This window comes from Pantherophis guttatus, chromosome 9, assembly GCF_059756535.1.
Source record: "Pantherophis guttatus breed Tessera chromosome 9, ASM5975653v1, whole genome shotgun sequence".
Lineage (NCBI taxonomy): Eukaryota > Metazoa > Chordata > Lepidosauria > Squamata > Colubridae > Pantherophis > Pantherophis guttatus.
Genome location: NC_142071.1, coordinates 25,961,399 through 25,975,105, shown reverse-complemented (window position 1 = coordinate 25,975,105; position 13,707 = coordinate 25,961,399). Strand labels below are relative to the sequence as shown.

At 43.3% G+C, this 13,707-nt stretch overlaps 1 protein-coding gene across 1 annotated transcript in view; it reads right to left on the bottom strand.

The window, feature by feature from the left end:
- The window catches only part of GLB1L2 (galactosidase beta 1 like 2), a 63,389-nt gene that overhangs the window by 29,884 nt on the left and 19,798 nt on the right, over positions 1-13,707 (bottom strand). The window contains exons 5-7 of the mRNA XM_087875714.1: positions 6,716-6,824; positions 5,469-5,561; positions 1,679-1,760 (exon numbers count right to left, since the gene is read on the bottom strand). Coding sequence (XP_087731840.1) covers positions 1,679-1,760; positions 5,469-5,561; positions 6,716-6,824 — 284 coding nt within the window. The remainder of the gene's footprint in view (positions 1-1,678; positions 1,761-5,468; positions 5,562-6,715; positions 6,825-13,707) is intronic.

Genomic DNA, 13,707 nt, shown 5'->3' with positions numbered 1-13,707 from the left:
ATCCTTCGCATGCAGGTCGCATAAAGTAAGGAAAATTGAAATGATTTCCTGCCAATCGTTACAAATTGCCTCTTGTGCATCCTTTTTTAATGTTAATTTCAGAAATATGGACCACAAATATAAACCAGGGTTACAGATCCAGCTTGCAAAATTTCAGGACAGCTGCAAAGGCACTTCTGTATATTGCAGTGGTCGAGACTTCTATAGCCCAACCTCAACAACTAGAAAAGAAATGTGGTAGAGATAATCCCTTGAGTTACGAATGGCCATTCAGTGACCATTCAAAGTTATGATGGACACCCCCGCCCCGTTGTGGCCCATCAGCGGCCTGTGCAGTTAGAAGCTGATTCCGACAGCGAGGAAGCTGGTGTGGTGCTGTGCCAGCAGCCTGTGCAGCTGGCGCTCGAGTCAAGACAATGAGGAGGCTGGAGAAGATGTGGTGCCAGAGGCGGGGATTCAGCCAGGACCTTCAGAACCTCCAGAAGCTCCCATAAGTGAAGAGGAAGAAGAGGAGGAGCCTCTTCTCGATGCACAAGCGTGCAGAGCTGTTAAAAGGCAGGAGTGGCTCCTCAGGAGGAGGTCTCCTCGAGAGTAAGGCTTGGGGCTAATTGGCCACTCCCCTAGCCTATTTAAGGAAGGACGACGACTGGTGCAATTTGCAGGAAACAACTTCGTTCATATTCCTTCGCGTCTTGATTTCAGAAACGTTTGATTCGGCTCTTGTTTCTCTCTTATCAGTTTTCCTGCAAATTGCTTCTGGGCATTCTGCCAACCTCAGTAAGATTACGGTTATCTGAAATACTGTGCCTCAGAATTGAGTTATTATTCTTTGGATTCTTGTCGGCTGTTAATGAAGTTAAATTAACAGCCCTTGTTCAGAAAAGACTGATTTAAACTGTACTTGTATTCGAACAACTACTAAGAAAGCTCATTAGTAGTCCTTAATTAGTAAACTAAGGTTTGTACAGACTTTGTGTGTGCTGCGTTCTTTGGGGTCCGTAGCTGGGGCATAACACCCCCCCCCAAAAAAAAGCTACTAATAAGTTTTAATAAATTAGCAGGCAAAGACGCACAGACATAGACACACGCACACACATTCTGGAAGCCGACCATATAAATTATGCATTCATCCTTCGCATGCAGGCCGTATAAAATAAGGAAAATTGGACGTAACAATAGGGTGTCAGAAGCCATGGCCGGCAGCAGACAAGTCTAGCAATTTTAAGCATTATATATATACCCAAATTCTTTCTCATTAGCCTCACCAATATTGTTCTACTACCAGAAGGATTAGAGGCTTTATCGGCAAAGCAAAACGAGGGGTGGGTTGGGGGGGAATGCAGTTATTTAAATTCTAAGCAATCAACCGTATTTTTAAGCAATTGGTGGCAAGTCTCTTTTATTCCCAGTACCATTGAAACTTTGAATGTTTGCTAGATGAATTGGTTACAAGTCCAGCATTACCCTTACACTCGGAGCTTTAAATAGAGGAATGATTTCAAAAGCTTTCTATGGCATATACAAATACTTTACAGCGATGCTGGTTACTCGTGTGCGTTTAAACAAAAAAAACACCACACTGCCCTTTTGTAAAATTGCAGCAGATAGTTGTACAGTGGCACGTGTTTTTTTTAAAAAAATCTCTGTCACAACTTTACTCCAGAATCACACAACTTACCTCCTTCTACGGTGCCGGCACTCAATCCATCTTTATTATCCGAGGTCACCAATAATTCCACCACGTTCCTGCTCAACAGGGCCTGCGAGAAAGAAGGATCACCATGCTGAAGTTCAGAGCCGATACCCCCAGAAGAAGCCAGGATCAGGAACAAACCACGGTTTGAAGGGAGTTAACTCTTTCCGGGACCAATGTCATTCTGACCCAGATGTCCCAAAGATGCTTCTCCAAAATGCAAAGTGGATTTTCTTAGGGTTTTTTTTCTTCTCGGAAAACGTTTCGTTTCTCATCCAAGAAGCTTCTTCAGTTCTAACTGAAGTTAAACCAAGAAAAGTCCAGTTGCCTTTTGGAAAAGCAGAAGTTTGGGACAACCGTGAGACCTGGATGATTGAGAATCTCCATAAACATCCTGACCCAGATGTCGCGAGGATCAAGAGAAGCTGAAAAACATCTGTTGTTGATCAAGATGATTTCTGATATTAGCCCTGGTCAATGGAGAGGTTTCATGATTTCCTGCCAATCGTTACAGACTGCCTCTGTTCTGCAACCCAACAAGACCGACACAGACTTCAGAGGATAATTAGAACTGCAGAAAAAAACAATGGCTGCCAACCTGCCTTCCATTGAGGACCTGTCTACTGCACGAGTCAAAAAGAGGGCTGTGAAAATATTTACAGACCCCTCGCATCCTGGACATAAACCGTTTCACCTCCTACCCTCAAAACGACACTATAGAGCACTGCACACCAGAACAACTAGACACAAGAACAGTTTTTTCCTGAACGCCATCACTCTGCTAAACAAATAATTCCCTCAACACTATCAAACTATTTACTAAATCTGCATTACTATTAATCTTCTCGTCGTTCCCATCACCCATCTCCTCCCACTTATGACTGTAACCTTGTTGCTGGTATCCTTACGATTTATATTGTTTCCTAGCATGATTCGATTGCTTATTTGTCCCCTATGACTATCATTAAGTGTTGTACCTTATGATTCTTAACAAATGTATCTTGTCTTTTTATGTACACTGAGAACATATGCACCAAAGAAAAATTCCTTGTGTGTCCAATCACACTTGGCCAATAAAGAATTCAATTCAATTCAATTCAATTCAATTCAATTCAATTCAATTCAATTCAATTCAATTCAATTCAATTCAATTCAATTCAATTCAATTCTATTCTATTCTATTCTATTCTATTCTATTCTTTTTCATTCCAATATCTATTCTATTCTATTCTATTCTATTCTATTCTATTCTATTCTATTCTATTCTATTCTACTCTACTCTACTCCAGTCCACTCCACTCCACTCCACTCCACTCTCCACTCCATATTTCTATTCTATTCTATTCTATTCTATTCTATTCTATTCTATTCTATTCTATTCTATTCTATTCTATTCTATTCTATTCTATTCTATTCTACCAGGTAACCCTGGCATTTATTCCTCCGCACCAGCAAGCTGTCAGCTTTGGAAACCATATTAGCACCGGAGGCTTCCACGCTGCCACTTTCTCGTGTGTGGGAAAGTAGGAGGAGGGGATTTAGTAGAGGGAATGTAAGTTAGACGAAATAGCATTCTTCCCTTCGGTCGCGGTCAGGACAATCCTGCATCTGGAGAAGGAGTGGTTGGAGTGATGTCTCGAGATGGGACGGATGGTGATCGTAGCATGCGATGGACTGATGAGTGAGGGGATGCTTTTCGGGGTTTTGATTTACTGAGTGAAAAACCCAGAACTCTCAGATTCAGGTTTTCATTCAGTCATACCTACTCTCATAAATGGAACTTTGAGAAAATGCTTGTCTCAGAGTTTTTAATTGGAGTTGGGTTTTTCTGGAACGCTGACACAAGCATTTCCACCAGGTAAGGGATGGGTGTGTGTGTGTGTGTGTGTGTGTGTGCAGCTTCAGGAGGATTTGCCAAGCTGAAACTGATCATCTCCCAGGACCTGCCCTGCCCAGGACACAAGTGGGAACTTGCCAAGTTCTCTTCGCTGGGTGAGATGACAGCAGGAGACCTTAATCAAATTAGCCGTCCTTCTGCCTTAGCCCCGGATTACCGGGTTTTGCAAGGCCGCTTCGGTCTGCTTTGCAAAAAAATAATCTACGGCAAAGGAGGCTCCACGTCTTTTACGACAGGGCCAAAGGTTCGTTTCGTGATTCACAAACTATTTGCTTTGGAAGAGCAGGGAGATCTCTCTGCTTTTGCGAGAAAGCTCAGAGATCCCTGGGTTCGAGAATGGGAAGGAACCATCCACTCTCACCCCTGTTCTGTGGAGGAATCCCAATTAAAGCGGGCTTGATGGATGGCTGTCTAACGTTCGCATGTCTTAACAGAATGACAGAGTTGGAAGGGACCTTGGAGGTCTTCTAGTCCAACCCCCTGCCCAGGCAGGAAACCCTACACCACTTCAGATAAATGGTTATCCAACATCTTCTTGAAAGCCTCCAGGGATGAAGCTCCCACAACTTCTGGAGGCAAGTTGTTCCACTTATTAATTGTTCTAACTGTCAGGAAATTTCTCCTTAGTTCTAAGTTGCTTCTCTCCTTGATTAGTTTCCATCCGTTGTTTCTTGTCCTGCCCTCAGGAGCTTTGGAGAATAGCTTGACTCCCTCTTCTTTGGGGCAGCCCTTGAGATATTGGAACACTGCTGTCATGTCTCCCCTGGTCCCTCTTTTCATCAAATTAGCCATGCCCAGTTCCTGCAACCGTTCATCATATGTTTTAGCCTCCAGTCCCCTAATCCTCCTGGTTGCTCTTCTCTGCACTCTTTCTAAAGTCTCCACATCTTTTTTTTACATCGTGACGACCAAAACGTCTAAGAATTGGCTCTGTTGCTCTTAGGAGCTTTGGAGATGGGCAGTCAATACATTTAAAAAATAGTAAAATAAAACGGATTAAATAAAATCATCTATTTAACCAGCATCTGCCCCCCCCGCCCCTGCCCCCACTAACTTTCATATATTACTTGTGTCTGTCCCAAAGGTGTTTTTTCAAGAGGCAACTGGATTTTCTGTTTTTGTTTTCTTTGAAGAGGTTTCGCTTCTCATCCAAGAAGCTTCTTCAGCTCTGACTGGATGGTGGGGAACGGAAGGATTTATACTCCTTGCAGACAGCTGGTCATTTGCATCATTTTAGGAAGTCGTTGAGGCCACCTGGAGGTTTGTCTGTGTCTTTAGGGTTACCTGAATGGTGCAAATGAGTGTGGAGCCTTCTTGTAACTGTTGAAAGGACTGTGTTGTAGACTGGAGATAGATAGGTGATGTCATCTCTCTCCCCCTCTGTTGAGAGAGGGCTGTTCAATTTTGTCATAGATGGCCTCTTTGATAAGCCTCCAGGTGGCCTCAACAACACTCTACAAGGATGCAAATGACCAGCTGTCTGCAAGGAGTATAAATCCTTCCATTCCCCACCATCCAGTCAGAGCTGAAGAAGCTTCTTGGATGAGAAGCAAAACATCTTCAAAAGAAGAAAAAGAAAGTCCAGTTGTCTCTTGAAAAAGCACCTTTGGGACAACCATGACCTGGATGACGGAGAATCTCCATAGACATTACTCCTGTCTATTATCAAAAGTTGCTGGACAGTGAGATGGACGGCGTATAAATGTAAGGAATTAATAAATAAATATTACTCCGTCTCTTGTCCCATGAGATCAACCAGATCAACTCTTGGATGTATCAACATTTGTGTGTGTTTTTGTGTGTGTGCTTGTTTTGCTTTTATGTAGCCTTCAGCATTTTTTTTTTCCCAGTTCAAAAGAGGTGGAGGAATAATTTTACCTGTTTTATGTAGGCCATGTAATTTTGGTCTTGGGCATAGGAGCCGTATTCGTTCTCCACCTGCATGGCTATAATTGGGCCCCCGTTCTTGTACTAGGAAGAGAAGCAGGAGAACGTAAGCAAATGGGGTGCAGTTGGCAGATCTAATTACTGAATTTGGGAAGATTAATGGAGGAGGACTCTGTACAGTTTCCACGGCTTGGTCCAAAGTCCCATTTTAAAAGTGACCTAGAAAAATCTCTGAACCTCACCGGGACACGGAAATGGGAAACCAAAAGTCCCCTCTGTGTCAAGAACACTTTCAGGAGGCAGAGATGGAGTAAATCACTAAGTGCCTGCTGTACCCTCTCCTTACCACCAATGAAAGAAAGATAAGAAAAGAAAAGAAAGAAGCAAAGGAGAAAGAAAGAGAGAGAGAGAGAAAGAAAGGAAAAGAAAGAAAAGAAAGAAGCAAAGGAGAAAGAGAGAGAGAAAGAAAGAAAGGAAAAGAAAGAAAAGAAAGAAGCAAAGGAGTAAGAAAGAGAGAAAAAGAGAGAGAGAGAGGAAGGAAGGAAGGAAGGAAGGAAGCCAAGTAGAATGAGAGAGAGAGAGAGAAGAGAAAGAAAGAAAGAAAGAAAGAAAGAAAGAAAGAAAGAAAGAAAGAAAGAAGCAAAGGAGAAAGAGAGAAAAAAAGAAAGAAAAGAAAGAAGCAAATGAGAAAGAGAGAGAGAAAGAGAAAGAAAGGAAAAGAAAGAAAGGGAAAAAAGGAAAAAAGAAGCAAAGGGGAAAGAAAGAGAGAGAGAGAGAGAGAGAGAAAGAAAGAAAGAAAGAAAGAAAGAAAGAAAGAAAGAAAGAAAGAAAGAAAGAAAGAAAGAAAGGAAGGAAAGAAGCAAAGGAGAAAGAGAGAGAAAGAAAAAAGAAAGGGAGGAAGGAAAGAAAGAAAAGAAAGAAGCAAGGGGAAAGAAAGTAAGGAAGGAAGGAAGAAAAGAAAGAAAGAAAGAAAAAAGAAAGAAAGAAAGAAAGAAAAAAGAAAGAAAGAAAGAAAGAAAGAAAGAAAGAAAGAAAGAAAGAAAGAAAGAAAGAAAGAAAGAAAGATGGATGCTCAGGATACATTTGAACATTTAATAACATCCCAGGAAGGTATAGAAAATTAATCTGGGGCATTTGGACACGGGAGCAATTTTCAATTCTGGTGCGATAAAAGATTGTGTGATTTAAAAAAAAGAAACCTCAAGGAAGAAGTAAATAAAGGGTGTGATGTTATTTACCTGAAGATGGACCACCTGGGGCATCAGGTTGTCAAAGTAAGAATCTACAGCCTCGGTGAAACCCTTGTAGGTTGTCCTGAGTTGCATTTCAGGGTCCTGAAGCAACCAGCTAGGAAGGAAGATGATCAGGTAATCGATTAAAATAGGAGAAGGTGAAATGAAAAAAAATAAAAATAAAAACCTCATGACCCCTGACAGTTTTTGCTTCCCCCCCCCCATCCCCCCAACCCCAATCTTAAGAAACAAATGGGCTGGACCAGACTGGACTTTCAGCTTGAATTTAAATCATTTTTAAATGCTTTAAGAAGTTCTTTAAAATATTCATACACACACGCACACATACACATCTTAGGAAAAGTGAGTAGAATAAAACTTATGCTGCACAGGTAGGTAGGTAGGTAGGTAGGTAGGTAGGAAGGGAAAGAGAGAAAGAGAGAGAGAGAGAAAGAAAGAAAGAAAGAAAGAAAGAAAGAAAGAAAGAAAGAAAGAAAGAAAGAAAGAAAGAAAGAAAGAAGCAAAGGGGAAATAGAGAGAAAAAGAAAAAATGAAAGAGAGAGAGAGAGAGAGAAAGAGGAAGAAAGGGAAAGAAAGAAAGGGAAAGAAAGAAAGAAAGAAAGAAGCAAAGGGGAGATAGAGAAAGAAAAAATGAAAGGAAGAGAGAGACAGAGAGAGAAAGAGGAAGAGAAAGAAAGAAAGAAAGAAAGAAAGAAAGAAAGAAAGAAAGAAAGAAAGAAAGAAAGAAGCAAAGGGGAGATAGAGAAAGAAAAAATGAAAGGAAGAGAGACAGAGAGAGAGAGGAAGAGAAAGAAAGAAAGAAAGAAAGAAAGAAAGAAAGAAAGAAAGAAAGAAAGAAAGAAAGAAAGAAAGAAAGGGGAGGGAGGGAGGAATCTTGGACAGTTCTAATAGGCGCAATATAATATTTTTTCTACCCACTTTTACCTATTATTTATTTATTTAATTAATTAATTTATTTTTCTCGCATTTCTATGGCGCCCAACTCCCAAGGGACTCTGGGCGGCTTACAACAAAGAATGAAACAATGCGAACAATCCCATTAAAAATGTTAAAAAGAAAAACATTAAAACATTAAAACCTTTAAAAACATTAAAACACATGCACTCCAATTCGTGGCCGGGTCTCGCAAGATCACTATAACGAGATCAGTGGTCCCAGGCCTGCCGGAAAAGCCAGGTCTTCACCGCTTTGTGGAAGGCTAATAGGGTGGGGGTGGTCCAGACCTCAGGAGGTAATTGGTTCCAGAGAGCTGGGGCAGTCACAGAGAAGACCCTCCCCCGCGGGCCCGCCAGCCGACATTGTTTAGCTGACAGGACCCGGAGGAGACCGACTCTGTGGGATGTTACCGGTCGTTGGGAGCTATGCGGTAGAAGGCGGTCTCGAAGATAGCCTGGCCCTGAGCCATGTAGGGCTTTAAAGGTAATGACCAACACCTTGAATTGCACTAATAGGGGAGACTAATAGGAGACTAATAGGGAGCCAGTGCAGCTCGCGGAGAATTGGTGTAATGTGGGTGTATTTAGGCGCACCCACTATAACTCACGCGGCTGCATTCTGGACCAACTGTAGTCTCCGAACACTTTTCAAGAGTAGCCCCATGTAGTAATAATTGTAATAATAATAGTAATAGTTAAGTAATAAGTAATAGTTGTATTAATCCAATTGTGAGGTGACAAGGGCTATGCATTTTCTAAACGTTTTCTAATGCAACATACTTTTGTGTGGCATTTTTCCTAGAGAAACGACCCCATTTTTTCTTAATATCTATATACATTTCGTGATTTCTGAGCCTAAAAAAAGGGAGAATTTTTTTTTGCATGAGACTGCATTGGCCTTGAATACAAGTTCAAATTAGGTAAGTTTGTCCTAGAATGCAAAGCACATTGTTTTTTGGTTTTTTGTTCTTTTTTTTGTCCTTTCTAAACTTGCCTCAAATTGCAGGTTTAAATATCTGAAAACATTTAAAATATGCAACGGCGTGGAATTGGACAAAACCATCTCAAAGTCAGCTCCCTAAAAAGAAGAAGGGGAAGGTTAAAAGAGAAGCAGAAACTCTCTTTGAGCCAAGATTCTCTAGAGACGCTCAATCTCTGGTGGCAAAGACAAGTGGAAAAAAAATAATAAAATAAAATAAGCAGGACTGGTGCGTGTCGGTGGGCCCCCCCTTGGGACCCGGTAACTAGGAAGGATTTTCAGAGATGACGTTGGGACTCGTCAAGCGTATTGCCTTAGGGCTTGACATCAACAGATAATCCCCAGAGGGAAGAAATAAAACCAGCGAAGGAAAAATAAAAAAAAGGAACCCAGCTGGGGAAAATCAAGCCATTCGTTCCAGCAACTAGAAAGGAGGATGGAGGTTTATCTGGAGAATCAGCCAAAAATGCAGGCCAAATCAGCCCACCCACATTAAATTCCCAGTCTAACTAAGGGCAGCTTCTGTGGAATTTTGCACAGGGCAAGAAGTCCGTCTGTAGGTAGACGATCAAAGACCAAAACTCTCTAATTAAAGGTAGAGAAGTGATGGCTTCTGTAGAATTGAGTCCTTGGAATGAACCAAGATACCAATGTAGAACCCCAGAGGTTTCACAACAGTGATGTCCAACCATGGCAACTTGAAGACCTGAATTCCCCAGCCAGCCATGACCATAGATCATTCTTGTTAGTTGCAAAGTCGTGTCCGACCCATCGCAACCCCATGGACAACGTTCCTCCAGGCCTTCCTGTCCTCTACCATCCTCTGGAGTCCATTGAAGCTCACGACGACTGCTTCAGTGACTCCATCCAGCCACCTCGTTCTCTGTCGTCCCCTTCTTCTTTTGCCCTCAATCTTTCCCAGCATTAGGCTCTTCTCCAGGGAGTCCTTCCTTCTCATTAGGTGGCCAAAGTATTTGAGTTTCATCTTCAGGATCTGGCCTTCTAAAGAGTAGTCAGGGTTGATCTCCTCTAGGACTGACCGGTTGGATGGCCTTGTAGTCCAAGGGACTCGCATGAGTCTTCTCCAGCACCAGAGTTCAAAGGCCCCAATTCTTTGGTGCTCAGCCTTCCTTATGTTCTGTCCCCGTCTCACACACGCACACAAACAGATAGTCAGGGGTTAAATAAACTGGCAGACAACAAATTCCTCCGATAAGAGAATTGGCAGCAACCCAGTAGCTGCTTGCCAAGAACTTTACTCAGAGGGAGGGGTTGTTCCTCCATCAGATAAACAAGATACACACAGTTCAAGAATTGTCAAGTCCAGTCCGTATTAAATCCAAGGCAGATAACGTTGTTTGAAAGATACAATGTGACTCACTAGTAGTTAGTTTTGTCCGTCACAGACCCTGAATGGCCACCTCCCCCCTTTTATCCCCTGTGGGGTGTGGTCCAGTGACTCAGCTTAATCTCTGGCACGCCTCCTTTTCTGCTGCATGTGCTTGTCTCTCCGACGCTGGTGTGGATCCAGCCAAGACTTATCTCTGTCACTGTCCGACTGCGAGGAGATACCTGGCTCCTGGCCAATCTCTTTTCCTTTGGGAGACACCTGAGGCATTGCCAGAGAGGAGGGTCCTGGAGAGGGAGGCCTGGCCAACTCCTCTCCTTCATGTTCGGAGCCTTCTCCCTCCGATAAGTCGGCCTCGGGGGTCGGAGTCACAACACCTTATGGTCCAGCTTTCATAGCCATCCATTGCAACTGGGAAAACCATAGCCTTGACTATACACACTTTTGTTGGCAGGGCGATGTCTCTGCTTTCCTCCCCTGGAGCAAGTGTCTTTTAATTTCTTGACTGTGGTCCCCATCTGCGGTGATATTGGAGCCCAGGAAAATAAAAAATCTGCCACTGGAGAAGGAAATTGCAACCCACTCCAGTATCTTTGCCATGAAAACCCCATGGGCAGTATCAAATAAGATCATGGCATCCGGCCCTCTCATTTCCTGGCAAATAGATGGGGAAGAAATGGAGGTAGTGACAGATGACCGAAAGTACTGGAGTAAATTCAGAAGGCTTCCCCTAGGGGTCATTTAGCATATTATGACTTAGACTTAGAACTTAGGATAACTTTATTGTCACTTTAAATGTACACTAAGCAGCATACATTAAAAATGAAATTTCGTTGCATACAGCTCTCAAAGGGTCACCGCCTCCAATACACACCACATAAACATGACTAAATAAATACAAAATTATGTATATACCCACGCATATTATATGACACAGAGAAACAACACAATGTAGTTTGGATGTATACATGTACATGGCGAGAAAAACAAATTCTGCGAGTTTACCAGACGGATGGCGTAGGGAACAAAGCTGTTACAGAATCTGAAAGTCCTGCTAGAAATATTTCAAAACCTTTTCCCAGAGGGGAGCAACGGAAACAGACCATGAAGTGGGTGTGTGGGGACTCTAACAATGCTTCGAGCTCTAAGCACATAGCGCTTATAAGCAGTATCCTGAATGACAGGAAGCGAGCTTCCTATAATCTTCTCCGCTGTCCTCACCACTCTCTGTAGGGACTTTCTATCTGAGGATCTGCTGCCACCAAACCAAATAGGGATGCGGTTTGTTCTCCATCGTGCCTCTGTAAAAAGTGGCTAGGACAGAAGGAGAAAGAGGTGCTCTCCTCATCTGATGTAGGAAATGCAAACACTGGTTTGCACGCTTCACTAAGGACGACGTGCGGAGAGATCAGTTAGCTATACACACAGAACTTTGCGGATGGTCCATAATCGGAACTCTATGCCTTGACAACTCTTGGGTTCATTTCAGAGCAAACCTTGGGCTTGTTAATTTGCAGGTACGGACATGAAACAATCCTGGCACATTCAACGTCCCTGCTGCCTTACAACCGGATCCATACCGAGTGCTCAGGGTCACCTTCCTTTGTTACTATAGGTGATTTCCTCACCTATAGTAAATCCAATCCAGAGTTTGCCCCATTTGTGGGGTCCTTGGTGCTCTCTGAGTTTGGTAGTTTTCTTGCAGACCTTTCATTTAGATTTAGATTTTAGATTTTATTGAATTTCTATACCGCCCTACTCCCGAAGGACTCAGGGCGGTGCACAGCCATGAAATAAAACACATAGATATACAAAATTTAAAATCGAATAAAATGAATTAAATAAATTTGGCTGAATTAATACCCATAATTTAAAATTCCCATATTTTAAAATACAGTAAAAATTTAAAATTTACACTTAAAAGGGAGAAGATTTAGGCGAGGCCAGCTTGATGAAATAACAGCGTCTTCAGCTCGCGGCGGAAGGTGCGCAGGTCCAGAATCCTCCGTATCTCTGGGGGGAGCTCATTCCAGATCGTCGGTGCCCCCACAGAGAAGGCTCTCCCCCTAGGGGCCGACAGCCGACATTGTTTGGCCGACGGCACCTGGAGGAGCCCCTCTCTGTGGGAGCATACTGGTCGGTGGGAGGCTATTGGTGGTAGTAGGCGGTCCCGTAAGTAACCAGGTCCTAAGCCATGGAGCGCTTTAAAGGTGGTAACCAGAACCTTGAAGCGCACCCGGAAGACCACCGGGAGCCAGTGCAGCTCGCGCAGGAGAGGTGTTACATGGGAGCTCCACGTTGCTCCCATAACCCCCCGCGCGGCCGCACTCTGCGCCAGTTGGAGCCTCCGGGTGCACCTCAAGGGGAGCCGCATGTAGAGAGCGTTACAATAGTCCAGACGAGAGGTGACGAGGGCATGAGTGACTGTGCGTAACGAGTCCCGATCTAGAAAGGAGATGACCCAACTAAGGAAATATCAGTGCTGGAAAAGACAGTGTCCTGTCACTGTTGGTGGGAGTGGGAGTCTTGATGGCTGTTTTCTCTTTGTTAGTCTGGGTTGGGCTTTTATTTTCCACTCAGTTGGTGGTCTATTATCAATACTGGTGTTAATCTCTATTTATCTCACCGACCAGTACGCTCCCGTAGAGAGGGGCTCCTCAGGGTGCCGTCGGCCAAACAATGTCGACTGGCGGCCCCCAGGGGGAGAGCCTTCTCTGCGGGGGCACCCGCCATCTGGAACAAGCTCCCCCCGGAGATACGGAGGATCCCTGACCTGCGCGCTTTCCGCCGTGCCATCAAAACATTTCTTTTCCAGCAGGCCGGCCTGGCCTAACCTCTCTTTTAAATTTTTTAAATTTTTTTTTAAAATTTCTAAATTTTAAATTTGTCTTATTTTTTTTAATTTTTTTTTTTTAATTTATGTTTATATGCCGCCCTTCTCCGGAGACTCAGGGCGGCTTACAATGCGTTAAGCAATAGCCTTCATACTTTTGTATATTTTATACAAAGTCAGCTTATTGCCCCCACAAACCGGGTCCTCATTTTACCCACCTTAGAAAGGATGGAAGGCTGAGTCGACCTTGAGAATTTGGGGTGTTTTAAATTTCGTTCTCTGGGCCAATTATTTAATTGTATTTTAATGGTTTTTTAACATTTGTATTATATGTATTTTATTTGGCTGTTCACCGCCCTGAGTCCTTCGGGAGTAGGGCGATATACAAATTTAATAAATAAAAATAAATAAATAATAATCTGGGTGTTAATTACGGGCGAGGAGGTATTTTGACAGGCCAATCAAGGAACTGACAAGAAGAAAACAACACTCCCACCAATCCTGATAGGGCAAGCCGGTAGTGTATTAACAAAGAGCAAACCCTACTTCCTTCTAGAGCTGATGATGTTGCCTAGTTGGGTCATGAAACGTTTGCGAGAAAACAACCAAGCTCAGAAGGCATCAAGGACCCCCGCAATTCCACCCTCCTCCTCCTCCTCATCTTCATTCAACCACCCCATAGTCCCTTGCGGGATGGAGTCTGGGCAACTGAATGGAGATAGCAGAGTGTTTTAATGGTCGGATGCCCTTCCTGTCGCCAATGAGGAGTTTTGTTCAGCAGACATATTCTCAGTGTGCCCAGAGACAGAAATATCTGCCTCTCTACCTAGGATCGAACTCACAGCCTCCTGATTGTGAGGCGAGAGCTCCACCTCTAGGCCA